Raw genomic sequence first — 21,807 nt, 5'->3', positions numbered from 1 at the left:
TTGATAATCTCGTCATATCAGCAGACATACAATGTAGTAAACTCAGAACTTTATTGTCCTGGTAACATGTACATTATGTCTCAAGTAAAGCTTTCTCTGGTCATATACCAAGTATATAAAAGTTGGAAACTGTGGTTGTCACGTGTTTTTTGTCAATAAACCTTGCTTGATAATGTGGATTACATGGAATCCTGAATCAAACTTATTTACTCTTTACCTTCCAAGTGCAAAATTTCCCGTTTTGAAGACCTAATATTAAATTTTTGTTTCATAAAGGGATAGAGGTACGTTTACAGCTAAGAGTAGCCTACACACTCATACCTAACTTTGTAGTGGAGAATCTATCACACATCAAAATCTTAATATATTGATTATATACACCCTGCTCCATAAGAAGTTAGTGTTATTCAGTTGCTTTTAACAGAACATTTTTTTCCTAATTTTTCTTGAATTTGTTGTTACAACATTTATTTGTTACTTTAAAGGATTCTGTCACTATCAGAAGATCTATCTAGTAACAAATTACGTAATGCCTACTGACATTTGTGTTGAAACGCCATCTTATTTTACCTTAATATATTCATGCACCTTAATAAGTTTGCTTTGTCACTATGATTGTGAAAAGATGTCACCATCTGGGATTTTCTGGAAAAAAAAAGGAACTCACTCTGATTTGTTTCTTGAGGTTTATTTGCATTAACCAGAGGGTTATTACAAGAGCAAAGTTAAATAAGATATCAATTGTACCTTAAAATCAACCACTTGTAAAATATTATCTTAATTCTTCCACCTTGAATTTAGTCTTTTACACTGAATATAAATATGCATCAATTTACTTAAGGTGGCTTTAAAAATACTTATGATACCATTACAATAAAAGATATGCACACTCAAACAAATCACGTTTTTATATGATTAGTCTAATACCAATGTAATTATTTTTAATTTGTGAAAATGTCTACTCCGGTTCATTTGTTAAGCACAAAGTTGCACAATGGGCTCTCTATTGTAAGATCAAACCTGTCACTTAGCCACCTAGTGGGTACCCATTACAATCTTGCTGCATTATAATTTTTAACAAAAACAAAATTCCAAAAATAGCCTTAAAGAGCTGCCATTTGTTAATATAATTGTTATATCATTCAGAAATACATAGACAATGGATAATTACTTAAAATATTCAAAATAGCATTGCATTCAAATTATTCTCCATTATAACTTTGTCATTTACCACTTTATAATAGTTAACTATGGTATTACAACCTATTCGGAAACACCAATCTTTCTTGTCTAAACAAATTTACAGTCACTGTTAAAAAATAACTGCATACAGATATTTACCTACAAAATAGTGGTAATTTTCTAGTAATAGTAATATGTTAATTTTGCAAGTTAGATATGCACCTAAAATATCTTCTGCTCTAATATGAAAGTCTTTTAAAACAAATTTAGAATTAATATGTGTATGCACGTGTCCACCTATGTGCGTGTACATTGTTTTAGAAAAATATTCCTAAAAATGGTTTTTCAAGCACTCCCAGTGTATTTTGTTATTCGAGTGCTGTATTATAAAAATATTTCATAATGAAATATACCAAAGTTTATTTTGTATTTTATATCTAGAAAAAATAACTTTTCCTTTCTTTGTACTGTAAATACAAGAGTAGGGTAGCAAGTTTAAGTGCTAATTTAAGTTTAATTGCTAAAGGTATGGTACCAAGACAACCATACAGAATTCTCAATTTGAATTGAACTTTTTAATTATAACTATTTATACTATTCTACATGCACAGTATTTAGTTATAAAACTTATTTCAGTAAAACATTGAGAAAATAATTTGAGAGAAATGCCTATACATATAATTAAAATAGCTTGCCATAATTTACGATGTAAAAAAGTCACTTCTGCTTGCAAACATTGCATTAAAAAACAATGGTAAAAATAGTAATCTCCAATCCTACTTTAAAACTTTTTAAAAAACAAACAAACAAGGCTATACAGTGGACAATTGTGTTTTGTTCAATGTGGGCAATCAGATTCCAGATATCAGTGCTGTTAGTCTGTAAAAGTATTGCTGACCCATCGTAGTAAACTAAGCTTTGATCTGAAACCATCTGTAATTAATTTTTGGATTTTAGACAAAAATTTGAAACTTAAATACTTTATAACTATAAACAAAAAATTCAAACTTAGACTGTCCAGTCTTTAAAACACTAGACAACATACACCACTGAATACACCCTGAAGTATGAATACACTGAGTTACTTAAACAATGTTTCATTTAAAAATTATTTCAATTCACTTTCATTTTATAGTTCATTGTAAATTCATTCATGGTATTATTGAAATTCAGAGCCAAGTGAAAATGTTAAAACACAAGAAAAAGCTATTTTTACAAAATACCCAAATATTTTTATTTTGAATAAATACTATTTTAAAATGATTAAATTTTGATAAATACATTTTCAAAATTAAAAATTAGTATTTCAGATAAAAAGGTTTTACACTTCCTTCTACTGGGTTATCTCCAAACATGAATGCAAATTCATAAGTATCTTAAGCAATTCCTTTCCATATCTACAAAAATAAAATGTTATCTTACATATTAAATTACTGTCCAACCTATTACCCATGGAAGTCAAATGGTGGAGAAAGAAAATTAAAAAAAAAGTGGCCACATTCATAACTGATGCTAGTTGTTGGACTGGGATTTTTCTATTGAAATGCATTTGTAATTCCTATTAAATGAACAAACTTCAAATTATAATTAAAATGAAAGTACAGAACAGAAGCAGCTTGTCAGCCTGAACTTACTGTATAAAACTATCAGAACTAGTAAATTTTGTACTGCATGTATAATGTTTTGAGAATGAAAAAAAAAAAAACCAAACAAAACTCCTTCAATCAAGTGCTACTTGCTGTATGACAGTATTCCTGACACTAAGCACTTTAAATAAATACTAGTTGACATTTTACTGGTATTCACAACTCTTGTGAGATGTTAAGAATTGTGGAACATAAACAAGGGATTAAATATGCCTGTATGACTGATCAGTAACATTTTACCAAGAGATCTTGGCAAAATCTGGAGTTCATAATCCTAAATAAAAGTTATCCCAAGTTATTTAATGACATACAGCATGAATAAGGATTTTCTCAAAGTAAATAATTTTAGTTTTTCACAATCACAAAAAATGAACACTATAACCACTTGTCAGTTGCTTACCTGTCCAAAAACTTTGAGATCAACTCCAAATAACCAAGTAATAGTTACAAGATTAACAGTTATAACAATCACAGATGTGATGATTCATTTTATAATTTTATTGTTTTAGATAGAAGCAATACCACAGCTAGTTAGCTGTTCATTAGTCAAACTGAAATATTACAAACAACATTAACATACTGTTTTCTTATCATTGTCATACATTTAGTTATAGAATGATCAAAATGGATTAAAAACCAAAAACTGATGGTTAGTTTTAGTCAAAATTCTGACCATACTACTTCTGAACTACAGTTCTTAAAGAATTTAAATGTTTGCTACATTATTTGATCAATGAAGTTTGTAAGTAATCAATAAAACATGTTAAGTATTTGACAAATATCAGGAACACAAAAGCAAAGAAAGATAAGTTTAATGCAATCAATGCACTAATCTTTTTCACTTGGTGACAGTAAATAACTAATATGACAGTGAATCATAATCAAAACGTGCAGAAAAACAATGTCAAGTATGCATTGTTAGACTGCAGTAAACATATCTTCTACTATAATAAGTTATAGCTTCTCCTAAGATAGGATAGCTGCATTTTTATAGAGTAAATCCAACCTAGTGATCTATCCCTTTACTTAAATCAGAAGTATCAATGAATACAGTACAGGAAAATCTTGCATGACAGATTACTAGAAATGATCAAATTGTATTCAGAGTTAATGACAGCAATGAAGAGTCTTAGACTTCAGGATTACTAGAAATACGAGCTAAGCTTAATCATGACATACACGAAAACACAAACAGATGTACCACTGTAGCGTGGAAGACAACTGGAAGTTCTGGCACTTCAAATCTCTTGTAGTTCATATTCAACCTTCTGACCAAAGTGACAGGCATAAGGCACATGATTATAAGCAAATATTATGGAGGAACATAGGGTGGAGGTTGCCTGTAAGTTGGTGTGGTTTTTGGACGGGTGTTTTTACTGTCTCTATTTGTAGTAAAGGGAGGAGGGGGGTGGTATGGTGGGGAGGAGCCTGCATCAGGACTAGCTTCTGGGTTTTTAGGAAGAAGAGGAATGTGTTGAGCAGCTTCCTCTGCTGACTTTCCATTTTCTGGATTGGATAAAGGAGGCTTTTCTTCTTTCATTATGGCAGGAGATTTGGCAGGTTTTGGCTTTTCATCAAGCTCATCTGCAAATATAATTGGTATGCCTTTACTCATGAAAGAACTACTATCCTGCATCTTCATTTTTCCTTTACGTCTTCGGCGATACAAGAAACAAGCAACCATAGCTGCAATGATAAGCATGACCACTATGACAACAGCAGGAATAATAGTAGTAATATAAATATCATCATCATCTGGAACTGCTGATTCTTCAATGGGTGGTTTAAGCCCAACACTTACAGAGACAGGGCTAAAAATGCCTTCACATGCATGCTGTGGGTGAATATTAACCTGATCAACTTCGAATTCTGGGCTCATTTTCTCAATAAACGTTTTGGAGATTGTATTGTTTTCCTCAATCATGTGTTTTTTAAGTTCAAGTATTGAATCTTCTGGGCAGGGTTCTGATGGAAGAGTATTGTTGGTCCAGGAATATACTACTGAGCCATTGGTAATTGATAAAACTGTTAGGTTCTTTGGATCAGAATCTCCAAATACATGAGCTAATTTATGAGCAACAAGTACCTTCTGAGTAGTATCTTGGTTAAATTGCTCATAGTCCATTTTAATATGAATACTAAATTTAACACTATTGTTTTTTTGAATTGGTAAGTTAACAGTTATAAAAATATCATCACTGACCTCTTTCCCTTCCCCATCAACTGCAACAAGTTGATATATATGTTTACCAAAGTCTTCTTCAAATGGAAGGCCAAATATAGTTTGAGTTTCTGGGCTAAACTGAATCCAAGAAGAATTCAGAGGTTCTTTGTTGTCAGATGTTAAAAACATTAATTTAAGATATGTAGTGTTACCATCTTCAATATCAAAGAAAGTATCTTCTGGAATTTTAAACTGAAATATTTCCCCAACTTGGGTTTCAATATTCTTAAGTGGATTTTGTAACTCTGGAGGATTATTAGCAGGAACAAGAATCGGTGGTACATGGCAAATTCCACGAAAGTTGACATGAACCTTTTGCACATTAAATTCTGGCTTCATTACTTTCTTCAGAGGTCTTGTTGGATGGCTCCTATCATTGGCAACAAGTTTCCTCATTAACTCATGAATAGCTTCCTGTGGACAAGGATAATTAGGTAAGGAAAAGTTTGTCCAAGTCAGAGAAGTAGGCTCTTGTGCAACAGATTGGACAGAAACATAAGAGGCATCATCATCACCAAAGAATTGGGCAAGCTTTTTAACCAATTCTATTTGCCAATCAATGTTAGCAGGGTACTTCCATTTCTTATACTTCAAAGTCATTGTAAATTCATAATTGAGATCATGTTGTGATGGATTTTCCAATACTTCAATTTGGAAATGGTCAAAAGTAGACATCTCATGACTATCCATGGCTTCCAAAGTAAAATTATGTTTACCAATGTTTGCAACAAGAGGGAGAGCATACAGTGTTTGTTTTTCTGGGTCAAACTGGATCCACAGTGATGGTGATATAGTTGTTCTATTTCTTGTCATGAATATTAGCTTCAGATTTCTTGTGTTCCCATCTTCATTGTCTGAAAAAGTGTCTTCAGGTATCTCAAAGCTCCATACTTGACCAGCATAGACCTTCATATTCTTTATAGGATTTTGAACTGATGGCTTATAATTAACAGGAACAACTGGTTTTTTTGTTGGTTCTTCAAATGTGTAACTCTTGGTAGGCTGGATTGCAGTTGTTATGACTACTGATGATACAACGAAAGTTCTTGATGGCTTTGGCAAAGTTTCAGTCTCTGGCATTACTAAAGATGAAGAGAAGATATCTAGAGGGGTCTTTTCTTCTACGTGGCTTCTACTTGGCTGCAATTCTTCAATGACAGATGAAGAAATATAAATTGATGGTCTTTCTGGTTGCAAAACAGGTGTCATCATTGGAGAGTAAATTCTACTTGAGGGCAAATGGTGATAGTAATAAGTTGGTGAGGGAGTTATCTCAACATCACCTGTATAATGTTCATCCCCTACTTTTGTGAACTCTTCACCATGGTGATGCCTATGTCTGTGAGATGGTACTGTAAAAGATGGAGATGCCATTGTAGGAATTACTCGTGACTCAGGGATTTCCATTTCTTCTGAAGGCTCTTCTAGACCCTCCATTTCTGAAAAGGTTGGCCATTTGCTTGGAATTGGCACTTCTGGGACAGGAGTTCCTCTTACACTCATTTCTCTCTTCTCTCGATGGAGTAGCAATGGCTGCTGATTAACCACATTCCAACCAATAACTGGATAACCAAGCAGATTTTCTAAGGATCCATTTTCAGCTAACCATCCCAACTCTGATATCTTATTTGCATGTGAGGGCTTGATTTGACCAGAACACCCTATCTGCCACTGGAAGACCACTCCTGTTTTTTCTCTTTTCTTTACAGTTCCTGATCCTGCTAATATGGCAGAGTTGTCATATATCTTCCACTCAGACATTAAAAGAGATGTTTTTATATGATCTCCTAATACTCCTGCAAATGAAGCTAATTTAGAAATAACATCTAATCGCTCTGAAGGACTAAGGTCATTAAACATGGTGTCAACAAACAGTGATGTAACAGTAACAGATTCCTCCTGAGGACATTTGAAGAACTCAGTATCAGGATAAGGCAGGAAGGCAGCCTGTGCTAAGTGTGGCAGTTCTGGTACCACTTCAATGGTGAATACATCCTTTCCAATGGAAGGGTTCCCTTAAATAAATGAAAACAAAAACAATTACTAATTTTGTTATTCAATGCCAATGATCCAAAATGCTTCTTGTCACACAGAAAAATTTCAAAACCATAATTTTTGGCCATATATATATTCTGTTAAAGAGAACTTTTAAGTATATTTTTTCTACAAGATGTCAATTACTAGTGTTATAATAACATGTAATTTGAGTAAAATGACAGAAATTACCAAATATTTCACTGTACATAAACTTAATTCAACAAGTGCTCAATTTTCCAAACAAAGAAATAAGATGCAATAATTACCTCTGTTAAAGACAGTAGGATTAAAAAAAAAAAACTACCATTTTAGAATATTCTAGAAAAGATTACACAACAACCTCTGATTATGTATTTATAACTCTGTTGAATTCATGTGGCACTAAAAATGTTGTGTCAACAACTTTTCCTAAAATTTAAGTATTAAGTTTAAACTTTTTTGGCTTTCCAGTTCACTAAACTGTGGTATACAAGTTATTTACAAATATGGAAAATATGAAAGAAACTCAATGAAAAATAAAGCTATCTTTCTACAAATACCTAGAGTAATATTTCAAGGATTTATCATGTTCATTTAACAGTTTCAATTCCAGCAATTTCCCCCCCCCATTTCAAAAATTTATTCAAAATAACTAAACAAAAAAAATCATGACTAAAGTTACCTTTTAAATTTAAGAGCTACAACTATCTTTAGTCATTGTACTAATCTTTAACTTAGTAGTCAGAATGGCAAGGGTAGAGTAGTTAGTGAAGTGCATATATTCATTACCCCAGGTTTCAAGCGCAGAATGAGTTGTTGAATATTCAAGATGAGTATGTTCCACAGAAGGAAAAAAAGTTAGAAAAAATTGGACCTTTGAGAATTCTTTGGGTATGTTGAAGGAAAGGTTACTACAAAATATTATGGGATGGTTGAGTTGCCAAGGTTTCATTTTCATGAGTTTCCAATGAATAAGGTGTACATATTCATGATTCTGAGAATTTACTAGTGGGAAATACAATAGCTGTAAATAAACCTAACATTAGCCAATAAGTTATTGAAGAAAAACTGGAGTGTTTAAGAAAACAAGACTCTTAAGCCAGATATTTTGTAAGGGTTAAAAGGATTGAATAATTAAGCCCTTTAGTTTTTTTATGAGCATTTGAGTAGTAACAAAGTATTAAAGGCTAGTAAGTGATTAATGTTATACCAATATTTCGGGGCAGTGACAAGTTAATTAATCTTATTTCTTTGATGGTAGAATGTGTGGAAAAATTGTGCACCTTGCAAAACCACTTAAAATTTATAATTCTGTTACATTGTAATTAAGGTTTCACATTAATAAATATAATAATAAGGGTTGTAATAAATAGAGTTTATTCACACGAAATTGGAGTTGGAAGCGGGGTATGCAAGAGTTCAAGAGCCGAGACATTGTTTTTGATATACCTTAGTGATATTGATAAGGGAATGGTAAATAAATTGGTCAAGGTTATTGATAGTTTTAAAGTTTTGGGTGTAGCTTGCTATAAGAATGAGGCAGATGGCAATTACACTAAGTATGAAGTAATTACGTAAGATACCATAATTTAATTATAATTACCATCTTAATGTAAATCAATTCAATTTTGTTATGGAAGAAAAGGATGTTGGTGTTTTGGTCAATCAGTATCTTAAGCCTTCCAAGAAGTTGTTATAAGCAGGGTGGAAAGTCAAGGGAAGTTATTTCTTTGTACTTATCTCTGGGGGCCTTGTTTAGCAAGTTGTTTTCAGTCACAGACTGCTTAGTTTAAGGACATTGAGTGTTGGATATGGTTCAAAGGAAGGCTACTCTGATTTGTGGTTTGAAAAAACTTGTATGAGAACAAATTAAGATTACTAAATGATTTTTCTTGACAAAAGGTTTATAAGGGATCTGACTGAAGTGCTCACAACTATAAAGCAAAAAGATATAATAAATGCATCTTTATGTTTAATGGTAAGACTTGTAAGAACTAGAGGAAAAAAATTAGAGTTTGTCAAGAAAAACGTTTTGTAAATTAACTACTTTTATTTTTCAAATAAGGTCTGCCTTTAGAAAAGGTTACCTTCAGATAAGTGTCCAATTTTATGTTACATTACTATTTCAAATATCTGTAAATTTGAATTTAGGAGTTAATTGCATATTGATATTCATCAAATTTATGACATTTGTTAACGAGATTAATACGCAATTTTCTTTCTTAACACAAATATGTTTTAATATACAAAAGTTTCACAGACTTATAAACAGTATTAAGTCTCCTATCTGGCCTGGAATTGATTATTTTATCAATGGTTCACAATGAATGAATTAATTCTGAGTTAATAAACTAGCTATCTCTATTCTTGGCTGTCCTCATACCATTTACAACCTGGTATTTCTCTGATTATGATATCTTATGTCCTTGTAGAAATACTAACATCTGAAGTTAATTCTCTAAAGTTAAACAGTATATAATGTTTGAAATATATAAACACTCCTGGTCAAATATCTACAGTTTTCTCATTAATAAGTGTTACTTAAAGTTATGCTTCTGGAGTTTAAAGTATCATTAACTGTAGCAAACCATGAATATGAAAAATGTTTCTTGGCACACTGATTTATAAACTTTAGGAAAGATTCTCGACAGTTTAGTTAGTAATATCTTACACACAGGATCTTCTACAAATTTAGAGAATAAATGGGACTTTTGCAATAGACATATAATAGTACAAGTTACATGCATTTCTAAATATATATCACACTGAAACAAACATTAAATATACAACAGCAAATCTATTACATGAAGTACATGCCTCAGGACTTGGAAAGCTCAAGAAAAGCCTTGAGTAGTTAGAGTGTCAGGGCTAGATATGGCTAGGTTGGTGCTGAATGAAATGAATGGGATAGACAAGGGGTAAAGGGGCCTCTGTCTCACAGATGACACGTTAATAAAAGGAATATTTTCATCAAAATAAAAACAAGCCAGAAATAAACATTTATAACAAGTAATAAAAAACATCTTGTAAATTTAAAATGATATAGGGATGGCAGTGTCAAAAAGAATGCAGACAATAATATACTCTTCAAAAAGAAATGTAAAAGGAATATTTTTGTTATTTTAAAGAGAAATATATGTAATAACGTTACAAGCTCAGAGTATGTGATGTTACACATGTTAAGGCACTGATTGTCAGACCAAAATGACAGTAAAAGTTGTGCACTTTGAAAACGGAGGAAAACATCGGATTTTTCGCCAAAACTCATTCGTGTCCAATAAATTTGTTTGAGAGATCTGCATGTTCTGCAAGTGCAACATGTGCAAAATCCCTATAAAAGTGACAGGTTCTCGGTTTCCATAGCTCAGTGTTAAGCCACCGACACGCAATACAGTTACACCAAGACAGACTGAAGCACAACGCAACAACGCCATTGGTCACTTGGAAGCAGGCGAATCTTGATCAGATGTTGCCAGAGCTGTGAAGGTCCACCCAAGCACCATCATAAGGCTATGGAATCGTCACCAACAACATGGATCAACTTGTGACCATCACATCTGCACAGACCTCGCTACATCCGCACACGCACATCCGTTTGGGATAGGACCACCACTGTGACGTTTACTGCCTCAACCATACCAGGGCTGCGTAGGATTTCCGATCAGACCGTACACAATCGTCGATGAGATTCTTAGGCCCCATGTGCAACCCATCATGGTGAACGTCAACGACGTTTTTCAACATGACAACGCCCGTCCTCACACAGCCTGACTCACCACTGTCTTCTTGAGACACCACAACATCAACGTTTTTCCCTGGCCCTTCAGATCACCAGATTTAAACCCCATCGAACATCTTTGGGACGAGTTGGACCGACGTCTGCGACGGCGACAACCTCAACCACAGACTCTACCTCAGCTTGCAGCAGCTTTGCAGGCTGAGTGGACAGCCATTCCACAGGATGTGATTCGTCATCTCATCGCTTCCATGGGCAGGAGATGCCAAGCAGTTATTGATGCTCACGAGGGCCATACTTGTTATTGACGTTGAGTGACGTTAAACTTCAACTAGTGAGCGTGGACTTTGCCTTTGCAGACTTTGGATGTTCAGCAGTGAATGTGCAAAGTTTCACACATGTCATACATAACTACCTGGAATAAACTTACTAACATTATGTCTCAAATTTTGCCTTTTGTGTTTCTTTTTTTGAAGAGTATATAAGGATAACATCTATACACAAGGTCATTCGCACAACTTTCAATATTAAAATTCAATGTTACGCTATAGAATGTACATATACAAAATGGTTGAGGTTGTTAATAATTCACCCAATCTCATAGCAAATGTCTAATAATTGAGACATTTTGACTCAATGTGGTTTTTCTTGTATGCAAGTCTTAAACTCTTAGTAACACGACATTGATGCCTACACTAACATGATCATGAAATTATGATAAACTACATACTAACAGTCACTTTTCATGTTCAATGTTTTTATTGCTTGTTTTGGGGTGTTTTTCCTCCCTGATTGAAAGGTAGTGAATTCTGTGAATGGTGTGATAAAATTTAACATCATTTGTATTGATTTCTTTTTTAACTCCATCATTCCATACATTATATAGGGTTTAGCACCCTGAAGATACCCAACTATAATGTAAAAAGCAATGAGTCTTCTACATGAGTCATTCAATGTTCATCTATTATTGGCTGCTGATAATTATTGATTTTGAAATTATAAAATTAGTGTTAGCAATAGTCACTCAAATAGTTAAACAATGAGTTATACAGAAAACTGTATATCTAAGTTTTATAGCTGTAATCTACAAAACAAAAGCTTTTAGTATGGAATCTTCAACACTGTATACATATATACTGTTACTTGACTCTGCAAGTCTGTCCTTAACAAAAGATTCCTCAATTTTCTTACCTCTGATCACCAGAAACTTTCACTTCTTGGGTATAACTAAGAGTAATCATAAATCCCTTACTTTATTTTCTCACTTTAAAAGTGACAGCTATTTCAATTTATCAATTTTTTTTCAAATGACACACACACATGCTGCCCATCATTTATGTAAAGCCAATTAAATACCACACCTAGTGGGAATACCTTTACTAGTTAAACCTAACTTGAGGAAGCTCACAGATCATCTTAGGACCTTAAAACTATCACAAGCAAAAAAAAAGTAAAAATTACAAGGGAGGAGCAAATACACAAAAAACCCTACAAATGTCCCCACGTAAGTAGGAAAATATTTACAAGAATAACTTTTATCTATAACTAAATATTAAGTTCCTGTCAGGTGTTTGAATTCAGGTTTGAATAAAAGCAATTAAACTGAATAGTGCTACACAGTTTGACAGCAACTAAGCTTGTAACATTGACTCAGTGGCTACTCTTGTAGGGAGTTTTGTGTATGCATCACCACCTTGTTTCTTTATTTCTTTGGTACTGTCATTCATACATCATAATAAAATGTTTTGAAAAGTTAAGTATTACTTGTTTCCCCTCTTTTGTTAAACAATTTAAGTTGGTTGATAAGTGACATTTGTTATATTTTAATAATTCAATGGAACTATATAAAGTTAATATTTTAATTTTGTCAGACTTTAATTCTGATTACACCTGACCCCCAACTGTTCCTTCAGAGCACTGGACAAATGTTAAGAGGATATCTACTGAGCCCAGCCTTCCAACATCACCCTCAACTCACTGCATGTGCATACGATGGATTCCTTCACGTTAGGATTATGTCTATTAATAGGAAAGACATCATACAAATCCTACACACACACACACGCACCTGTCAGGCTTAGGCCTGCTAGAAACGTGAAGAAAAGTAGACCACTATATGATGTGTTGTTTTGATAATCAAGAACCTGGTTTTCAAATTCACATCATCAATAAAAATGTACAAAGATCTGTCAATTGCAGGAATAATTGATCTTGCTGATACCTTTAATACTAATTCAGATTAACTTTTTCTTTAGTTTAACTGAAATTATTTTGGTAGACATTTATGAATTAAAAATCATCAATGGTCGATACACAAGAGTAGTGTGCTGCCATCTAGCAAACAGAAATGGAACTGGTAATCATGAAACATGCAAAAACAAAAAAACATTTTTAAGCGTCATAGAATAATAGGCTGGAGGCGATGATCATTTATCTCTCGCCTTATCCCTACATACTAAGTGCTACCGTGATTAATGACAATTAGTCAATATATGCAGATGAAACAAACGTGCAAACTTTACGCACAGCAAAAATAAAATTCAGTTTCATATGTATATTACGTAGAAATTATTTGTGATTACCTGTTAATTCTAAACTACGAGTACTGTTCGATAATACAACTTATACTCTTAAAAATTCATTATCTGTTGCTTTACTTGAAAAGAATACTTAAGACAAAAACGATGCATACACCTAATTAATAAAAATAAAAACTTTGTACGAGGAAAGTTTTCTGTTCATTTAACACAAATTTCCTAATGTCAAAGTTATAAATGTATCTTACTCCAAAGTTGTTAAATAAATTTAACAAACATAGGAAATGTACCAGTTCGAAGCAGCCATAAGTTCTGGTAGATTGTTTAAGCCTATTTCCATCATATGTTTACTTATTATACACTGTTAAGAAACTTTTTTACTATTATAAAAATAATGGGGTATCAATAATTATATAATAAGTGTTTTCCAACAACAAAATCTTCTTTAAAATTGGCTTCAAAACATCTTACCATTTAAATCGGGTGGTCCAACAGCTTTGACGCTGATGTAATACTGCCCTTGGTCATTAGATGTTGGAACTCCAAGAAAAGTACGGTTGTTCTGATCAAACATCAACCACTTTGGGAGAGTTGATTCACTAGCTTCCACCACCTGGAGGAAAAGTCGATAATTAAAAACAAAAGTATTTGTAGGGTATTTTTTCAGCTTGTCAGAGAGAGTATTATAAATTAAGTTCTACTTGACTTTCAGCCTATACCACTCTCTGAATTTAGGTCATTTTGTTATGTGAAGAACAAGAAAAAAGTAACTTTTGTGTTTACTATCTTGACATAGGTACACGGGTGAAAAGTAATAAATAACAACACTCCACGGGAACGGTTAGCAGTTCGATTTAAATGTACTTTGTCTGCAGTGAGAGTAAAAAGTTAAAACAGGTTAGCTGTTTCCTCATCACCCACTTTATTTCATAAAAGGGCCAGAAAAAAAACAACAAAAACTTATTAGATCAGTGTTCCTCAAATGGTGAGTCAGAAGCTACCTGGGCGGTCAACATCTAAAAAAAAATTTTAGTCCTCGGGGTGTCTGAAAGGTACACATACCATCTTTGTTATGAAGTATGACGAATTGACACCAAAAGTTTTTTCATCGTTGTAGAGAATGTAGAATCGCGACGACCAAAGCCCGGACGCAGGGTCGTCTGGCAAATCCAGCTTAAAAACACTATTATATTAAACGCATCAGCCATTGGTAACTTTTGGAATTTTGTAATGACTGCTCATATTAACAATTATATTGGAAAGCATTCAAATGCGGAAAATCTAAAACTGCTAATGATAATGTTTGAAATTACAATCTAAAAATAACTTTTTATATACAGAACATACTGTCTAGAATAATTAAGGGCTCAACTTTTATATACATATTATACATCAGTCGTATATGACATTTTATAAACTTTAAAATACAAAACGTATAATCCATATAATGTCTGTTAGGCTTCTCTAATATAGAAGTTACCCAAGTAACTATATGTCTATCAGCTACACTCGGTTCTGGAAATGTTATTCTTAGATTACCATACTTAGTTTGTGTTCACACTAAAGAAAAGTGATTAGACTTAGCTAAGTAGTCCGGGAAGCAAGCTGATAAAATCTGTTTGCTACACTATAGACCCATCTTCCTCTTCAAAGGAATAGCGCGAGTTAGAAACAAATAAAAACGAATTATAACATCCTGGATAGATCTTTCTGCCATGTCTACTTTTCTTACAGGAAATTAAGTTCCTTGTGTATATTTTATCCAAGTGAGCGCGTAACACAGATTAATATATTTGATAACCAATACCTTAGGCAGATAATAAAGGCGTACACAAGTAGTAATTCTTTAATGTATGAAATATCTATAAAAAAACGGCTTTCAGATTAAATTAAACATACTGAATGTCCAATTGTTGTTCTTTTCTAACTCTAATTTTCTTTGTTTAGTTATTTGTCGACACTGAACAACACGGTATTTTAAAACATTCCCAGTCAATGCTAAGTGTTCTTTGGTCTTCTGGAATACACTAGTAAGAAAAAACGCGTCACATTTGCCTCCTGATGATCACTTTGTCAGGAGCCCGACTTCAAATAACGGAAGAATTACTTGCGTTTCACTTGGTTTGAAGAAGCCGATTAGTTTAAAAGTCCCATTCATACAAGTACTTAAGGTGTAACTCAATAACGTTATAACATATACAGCTGCAATAAATTTCAACCACTTATGTTATAACAATAAAACAGTTGATTAACCCTCTCAAACAGTCCCATTCACTGTCCAGTTGTCAAACCAAAACAACCAGACCATATCTGATATTAAATGATAATTAATAATTTGAAACGCAAAAAGAAGTTTTATTTGCACTGTTTGTAAGCTGTCATCATATAGATAACGTACAGACATATCACTGATGGAACAATTGTAATAAGAATGAAAGGTTAATCTTCCTGCGTTCAACATATTACTTATTTTTACACAAAACTTTGCAAATTGTAAACAATTTTTAGAAAACTCCTAGTAGCATTACTGTACTTATAAACTATTACTTTTTGTTTTATAGAACCAAGTTAAGACTGACTTAAAGTACACTTCAACTGATGAATATATGTAGTTCTAATAAAAACATACAATTGCTTCACTAGGAGGTTTATGTTAGAACAGCAACTACATAAAAACAAAAAAGTTAATATTGTTAGTAAAAATAAGATCACCTTTCAATCACACTGCGACAATACAATATCAGTGTTATATGATACTGTATTATATAGAATGTGTTCCAAGGTCGTGTAAGAGTCAAAACCTGGCGAGCATAATTCCAGAACGTCAGGGTTTTTTCTACTAGGTAAATTGGCAATAAGTTTAATGTTATTTGAAGTTAGTGGTACTTTATTATAGTATTTGTGATGTGTATTATTAATGAACTGAATTTTGTGTAATGCTTATTTTAACGTTTAGGACGATGGTATTTTATTATTATTTTATGGAATTTTGGTTTAAGATTTCATACAAGCGGGGACAGAACGATCAACTTTTGTTTGTTTTGAATTTCGCGCTAAGCTACACCTGGGCTATCCGCGCTAGTCGTCTCTAATTTAGCAGCGTAAGACTAGATAGAAGACAACTAGTCACCACCATCCACCGCTAACTCTTAGGCTACTCTTTTACCAACAAATAGTGGGATTGACTATCATTATAACGACTCCATGGCTGAAAGGACGAGTATGTTTGGTGTGACGAGGATTCGAACCCGCGACCCTCAGATTACGAGTCGAATGCTCTAACCACCTGGCCATACTGGGCCGATCAACTTTTGATAAAACACTTCCACACAGTGAAACAGTAAACCACGACCAGCCCCTGAAACACGGGGATAAAAGATACTTCCCTTAAATAGCTCCATCTGTTTGCTTTTTCTATAACTAAAAAAATTTTAGTTCTTAAACAAGTCCCAACCAAAATATTTTACTTAAAAATACCCAATAAATTAATTTGTAATATTTCTTTTAAACAGTGTCATCCCAAAATTTCTAATGGAACTAGCTTTGCTATGAAATTGCGTAGAGCTGAGGATTATATATATATAAGGAAAGTGAACATAAAAATATGACTTGTATTATAAATGTGGATACGTTTTATAGCTTAACCAGACACACGAAAAGGTATTATTATTATTACGAAAAAATATGAAGTATAGTGTGGTATTTGCTTTGCTAAATAATACCCTATGAAGTATACTATGGTATTTGGTATGTTAAATAATACCCTACTAATACTAGAGAAATTAAGTTACGAACATAACTTAAAAACTAGTGGAATCACTCGTAGATATTTTTATACGGATTACACAGCGCACAGGGTTAAAAAATTCTCCAATATAATAATTAATGGCTTGTTACCTAGAATATTTACTTGTTCTACTTACGAAAACCAAACCACGGTATCCGATAGCATTGTTTTCAAACAGGATTAAAACGTTTAAAATGAGGCCAAAATGGCAATGCAGCTAGTGTATAAAGATTTATAGAAAAAACTAACTTTTACAAAGAATATTAGTTTTGTGTTACAGTTAATATTCTTTGTAAAAGTTAGTTTTGTGTTACAGTTAATTTTAGATCCTCCTGTAGATGATTTATTTATTCAAAATTAAAGTTTATTACGAAATTATTTTTGTGTACATAGAACATCTATGATTGGAATTAGCAGTGGTTTAAAGATTACAACAATAATGGCTAGGTTGCTCGTGTTTCCATAACAAACGATGATTGGATGAAGATCAAGATACTTTCAAACCACTTCATTACACAGTACATACTGATGATAGTTTGGCCATCTTCAAATCAAAATGTAACAATTAAACTACTGATGAAAAGGGATAAGCATTTTGATATTAAATCGGCAGTAAAACATTTAAATTACTTTAGTTTTCTGAAACAATAATAAGAGATTTTAAGCTGGAGTTTATTACATACCTATCTTTAAAGGATTGTACGCACGTAATAGAAGTTTTACACTGAAATTTTTGAATCTGAATTTAATTACGAAGCTTACCAATAAGACCAACAGAAATAATGGATTTGGTTTTGAATTTCGCGCAAAGCTACACAAGACTTGTTTGGGTTAGCAGTCCATAATTTGGTAATGAAAGACTAGATGGAAGACAGTCATCATCAGCAACCGCCAACTCTTGGGATATTCTATTATCAACGAATAGTGGGATTGACCATACCTTAAAATGCTCCCATAGCTGAAAGGGCGAGCATGTTTGTTGGGACGGAAATATACGAGTTGAGTAAGTGCCCTAACCACCTAGCCATGCCAAGCCATTTAACAATAGGGATAATACACTACTGCATAAACAAGTTATATTATATATTTACATAGAAAAGTTTCTTGGTTTTGTAATTGGTAAATAAAATCTCAAAAGTATTACAGTGTTGGAGAACATACTTTAAAGATCAAAGATTAATTACGTAAATTAACTTATCCCACGAGTTCATTTAAATTATTAGTATAGACGTTAATTCAAAAACATTGCATCAAAAGGTAGACATTCATTTAGTCGTCTATAAATCTGGACGCCCCTGTTGTGATGAGAAATATTTACTAAATTGTTTGATAGAGAAATCATATATACAGTGATAGATTACATAAAAATGTGTTGTTTTACTTCAACACAAATTCTCTGAAATGTTGATTCTATACTATACGTAAAGACTAGCGAGAGGAAAATATTTTTCGTTAACCACTTCTTTAAAAAGGTTAACTGAACGCGGAGGCCTTTCTCGTTCAATTTGGGTCAATGATCTACTGGCTTACGACTTCACCTCTCCCCTGACCTCCATCTATTTCTCCCTCTCTCCAAATTAATATTTTTTTAAGTCACCGACAGGTGGTTCACTTCATGTAGTAAGTGAACACCATGCCTAAAAATGATGCTGAACTGACATATGATAGAACGTTTGTCAGCTGAGTGATCGTAAAAACTAATGATTTCTTAACTTCAAAAGACTCGTGACGTCGAGGTTAACATGACAGTTCTTACACTTCCCTGCAAATTGCGATCCATGACCGCTTTTCTTTCATTTATCCATCCACTCACGTATGTTTATCAAACAGTATGTTCTACCAATATATCCATTCATTCGTTCGTATTTCGTGCTACCAACTTACCTCTCTGGTCTGTCTACCTACAACTAATACATAAACACACTGATTATATGTATGTATGCAAAGCAAAGACCGAACTATTCACACACTGACAAATGATACGATAATTTCTACTCATAAATATTGCTTATTTGTGTGCACGATTTCGAGATGAAATTAAAGCTACGAAAAAAACAACAAACGATTTTATTTCATGGCGAAGTCGTGTTTATTTAAACGAGTGCAGGTCACTTATCTAATCAGTAACAGCTTCTTAAACAATCTTCTATATATGCACAGGTTTTTAGTTATGCGAGTTTTTCCAAGTTATCCGTTAATATTTTTATATTGTCTTCCACGACTCAGATTTCTAAACGCACCATGCTTTAATTTTCAACAGTTCCATGGAAACACTTGCAGTACAAACCACGATACTCAATAAGTTGATATTTGTGTGTTCCTTGCAGATAAATGAGGCAAAGTCGCCTTTCTGTCTTGAGGGAGATTAAATGATGCCAGGCATTTCCAAGGATGTCAGCACTCCAGGCGTGGTTTTTAAGCTTGTTTTTATTTATACTAGTATGCAGGGGGTAAAGTACACGCGTGTGTTTGAAATACATGGCAAGGCTGCCAAATATAGGTGCAAATCCCTTAATTCAGTCAATGCTAGTATTTGTACTAAATGTCCAGTACTATCATATATTGCCGAGTACTTAAGCTTCATGCAAATCTGTTAGTACTTGAAATCATTCAAGAAATTCTAATCGTCCAAAGCACAGATCATACCATCAATAAGGGTTCTTATTAGGCTTAAACGGAGTATCATTTTCTTTTAATGTTCAATATAAATGAATCCGAAAAAATGTCCTCTTTTGTGTTTTCATTTTACATTTATTGTATAGAAAATATAAACAACACATTTCGTGCTAAAACAATGCGAAATACGGTTATAAAAAATAAATAATATTTACTTATACTATTAATCAGTAAGCTGAAAGGCCTTTCACAACACGTGCAGTCCCAAATAACTTGTGCATATACGCTTTCACAGAAACACTTGTGTATTTTGTGTAGAAGTTCAGCCGCTGCGAATGAACTGAAGTTCACGTGATCTACCCTCTAATTACGCTCTTTACACACAATTTTAAATACAAGGTCTTAAAATATTCGAGATTTCTGTCACCTGGTGTCTATCAAGTCAACTAGATACTCGTACAATATTTCAGTCACTACTGATAGATACGAAACGTTTCAGAATCTTAATTTATTACTGAACTGATTACCAGTTTGTATCATTAAACATTTATGCACTGTGCTTTAGCTGTGTGTACACCATCCCAACAAACTGTCTTTAACTGATGTGTTCATAGCATGGTAATAACACCATGTGTCACAAAACAGGGTACCATGGTAAAAAACAGTAGCAGAAGAGACAGTATATTTAATGTATAATAGAAAAGAACCGAAACAGTGCTTAGTACAGTGGAGCGCCATTAAGCTGCGGACCAATTAACCGCGAAATCGCTTAAGCCGCTGTAGCAAGTATTGTCCCAAAATGTTTGATGTATTAAATCTACTACCTGGCTTTTTTAAGTTTCTCATAACTCAGCATGAAACTAACTTTTTTGTTTATATTTATGTTTTTAAAAATGTGAAATAAAATGGTTTGAAATGTATTTTATTTGTTTTTTCTTATTGTTTAACTGCTAGTTAATAAATTCGGTATTAAAAATTTAATAATTTATGCAACTGCACAATATCGTTACCACGAGAGTTAAAATGGCGGCCCGCATGTAACACGGGAAGACGAAATTTTATAATAAAAAGGTTTATTTTTATTGTAATCTTTATATTATTAATAAATCTTAATCAAAACTGTGTTGTCTATTTTATTTATTAAAAAGGGGAAAAGCGAACCATCGCAATGCATTGGTCGTTTGTGTTAAAACGGCACTTGTCAATTGTATCTGAATAGTCTATACATTAATATTATAATGATCACGCAATGGCCCGGATGAGACTCCTCGGCGGAACTGTTGGCGACTTCGGCTTTTCAGTCACAAAGGTTTAAGCCGCGGACCACTTTAGCCGCGGTTAAGCAGGTTGACCCCCCAAATACCGCGGCTTAACGGCGCTCCACTGTATCCTGCTAGAGTTAAAACGTTAGCTATTTCATATTTTTCGGACAAGTGCTTATAAAACCAGGGCAAGAGATAAGAAATCACTTTTGTGTCAAACTTCTACATGTCACAAGAAAAATCCTCAAGTTTACATGCACGTTTGTAAAATATTGTTTAAAAAATTACGTTTTAAATGGAAGAAATATTTGTATATTACTTGTACTATTTATAACAACCCTCAACGTGTGACGGAGAGACATACAATTCAGGCTTTGAACAAAATTATAGAATCTACGATCTTTGACTTAAAATTAGCAATTTGGTCCGCGAGTAGAATCAAGTCCCCACCGAGTGGTTCATAATCATTTAGATATTCAATTACTTGAACAGTTTCACGCACGAACAACTTAATTTTGAAGAAATCCACGCAACTTATAAATATTAAAACAGTTCTAAATAGTTTCCAAGAAAACTTATCACACGTATGCATTTATTTCCATATAAAATGTACTGATAAATGAAAATTTGGTTACAAGATTATTACAATGTTAGTTTTACTTTTTGGACTTTTGTATATTAAATTTAACACACATAATTCAGTTAAATTTAAATAACCGTTACAATAACAATTGGTATATTTCAGAAACTAGATAAACTTTATAAGAGTGCTAGTAAATAGCACAGTGTTTCCTAACATAC

The 21,807-nt window shown here is 33.0% G+C and overlaps 1 protein-coding gene across 3 annotated transcripts in view; it reads right to left on the bottom strand.

Moving 5' to 3' along the window:
- Nucleotides 1–672: 672 nt before the first annotated feature.
- The window catches only part of LOC143240792 (dystroglycan 1-like), a 53,390-nt gene continuing 32,255 nt past the window's right edge, over nt 673–21,807 (bottom strand). For all 3 annotated transcript variants that reach the window (XM_076483854.1, XM_076483853.1, XM_076483852.1), the window contains 2 exons: nt 13,813–13,954; nt 673–7,067 (listed from right to left, as the gene is read on the bottom strand). In XM_076483854.1, the coding sequence (XP_076339969.1) occupies nt 4,141–7,067; nt 13,813–13,954 (3,069 nt within the window). In that variant the 3' untranslated portion in view covers nt 673–4,140. The remainder of the gene's footprint in view (nt 7,068–13,812; nt 13,955–21,807) is intronic.

This window comes from Tachypleus tridentatus, chromosome 13 (assembly GCF_004210375.1).
Source record: "Tachypleus tridentatus isolate NWPU-2018 chromosome 13, ASM421037v1, whole genome shotgun sequence".
Lineage (NCBI taxonomy): Eukaryota > Metazoa > Arthropoda > Merostomata > Xiphosura > Limulidae > Tachypleus > Tachypleus tridentatus.
Note: the sequence above shows the minus strand (reverse complement) of the source record. Positions and strands in the feature narration are given on the sequence as shown.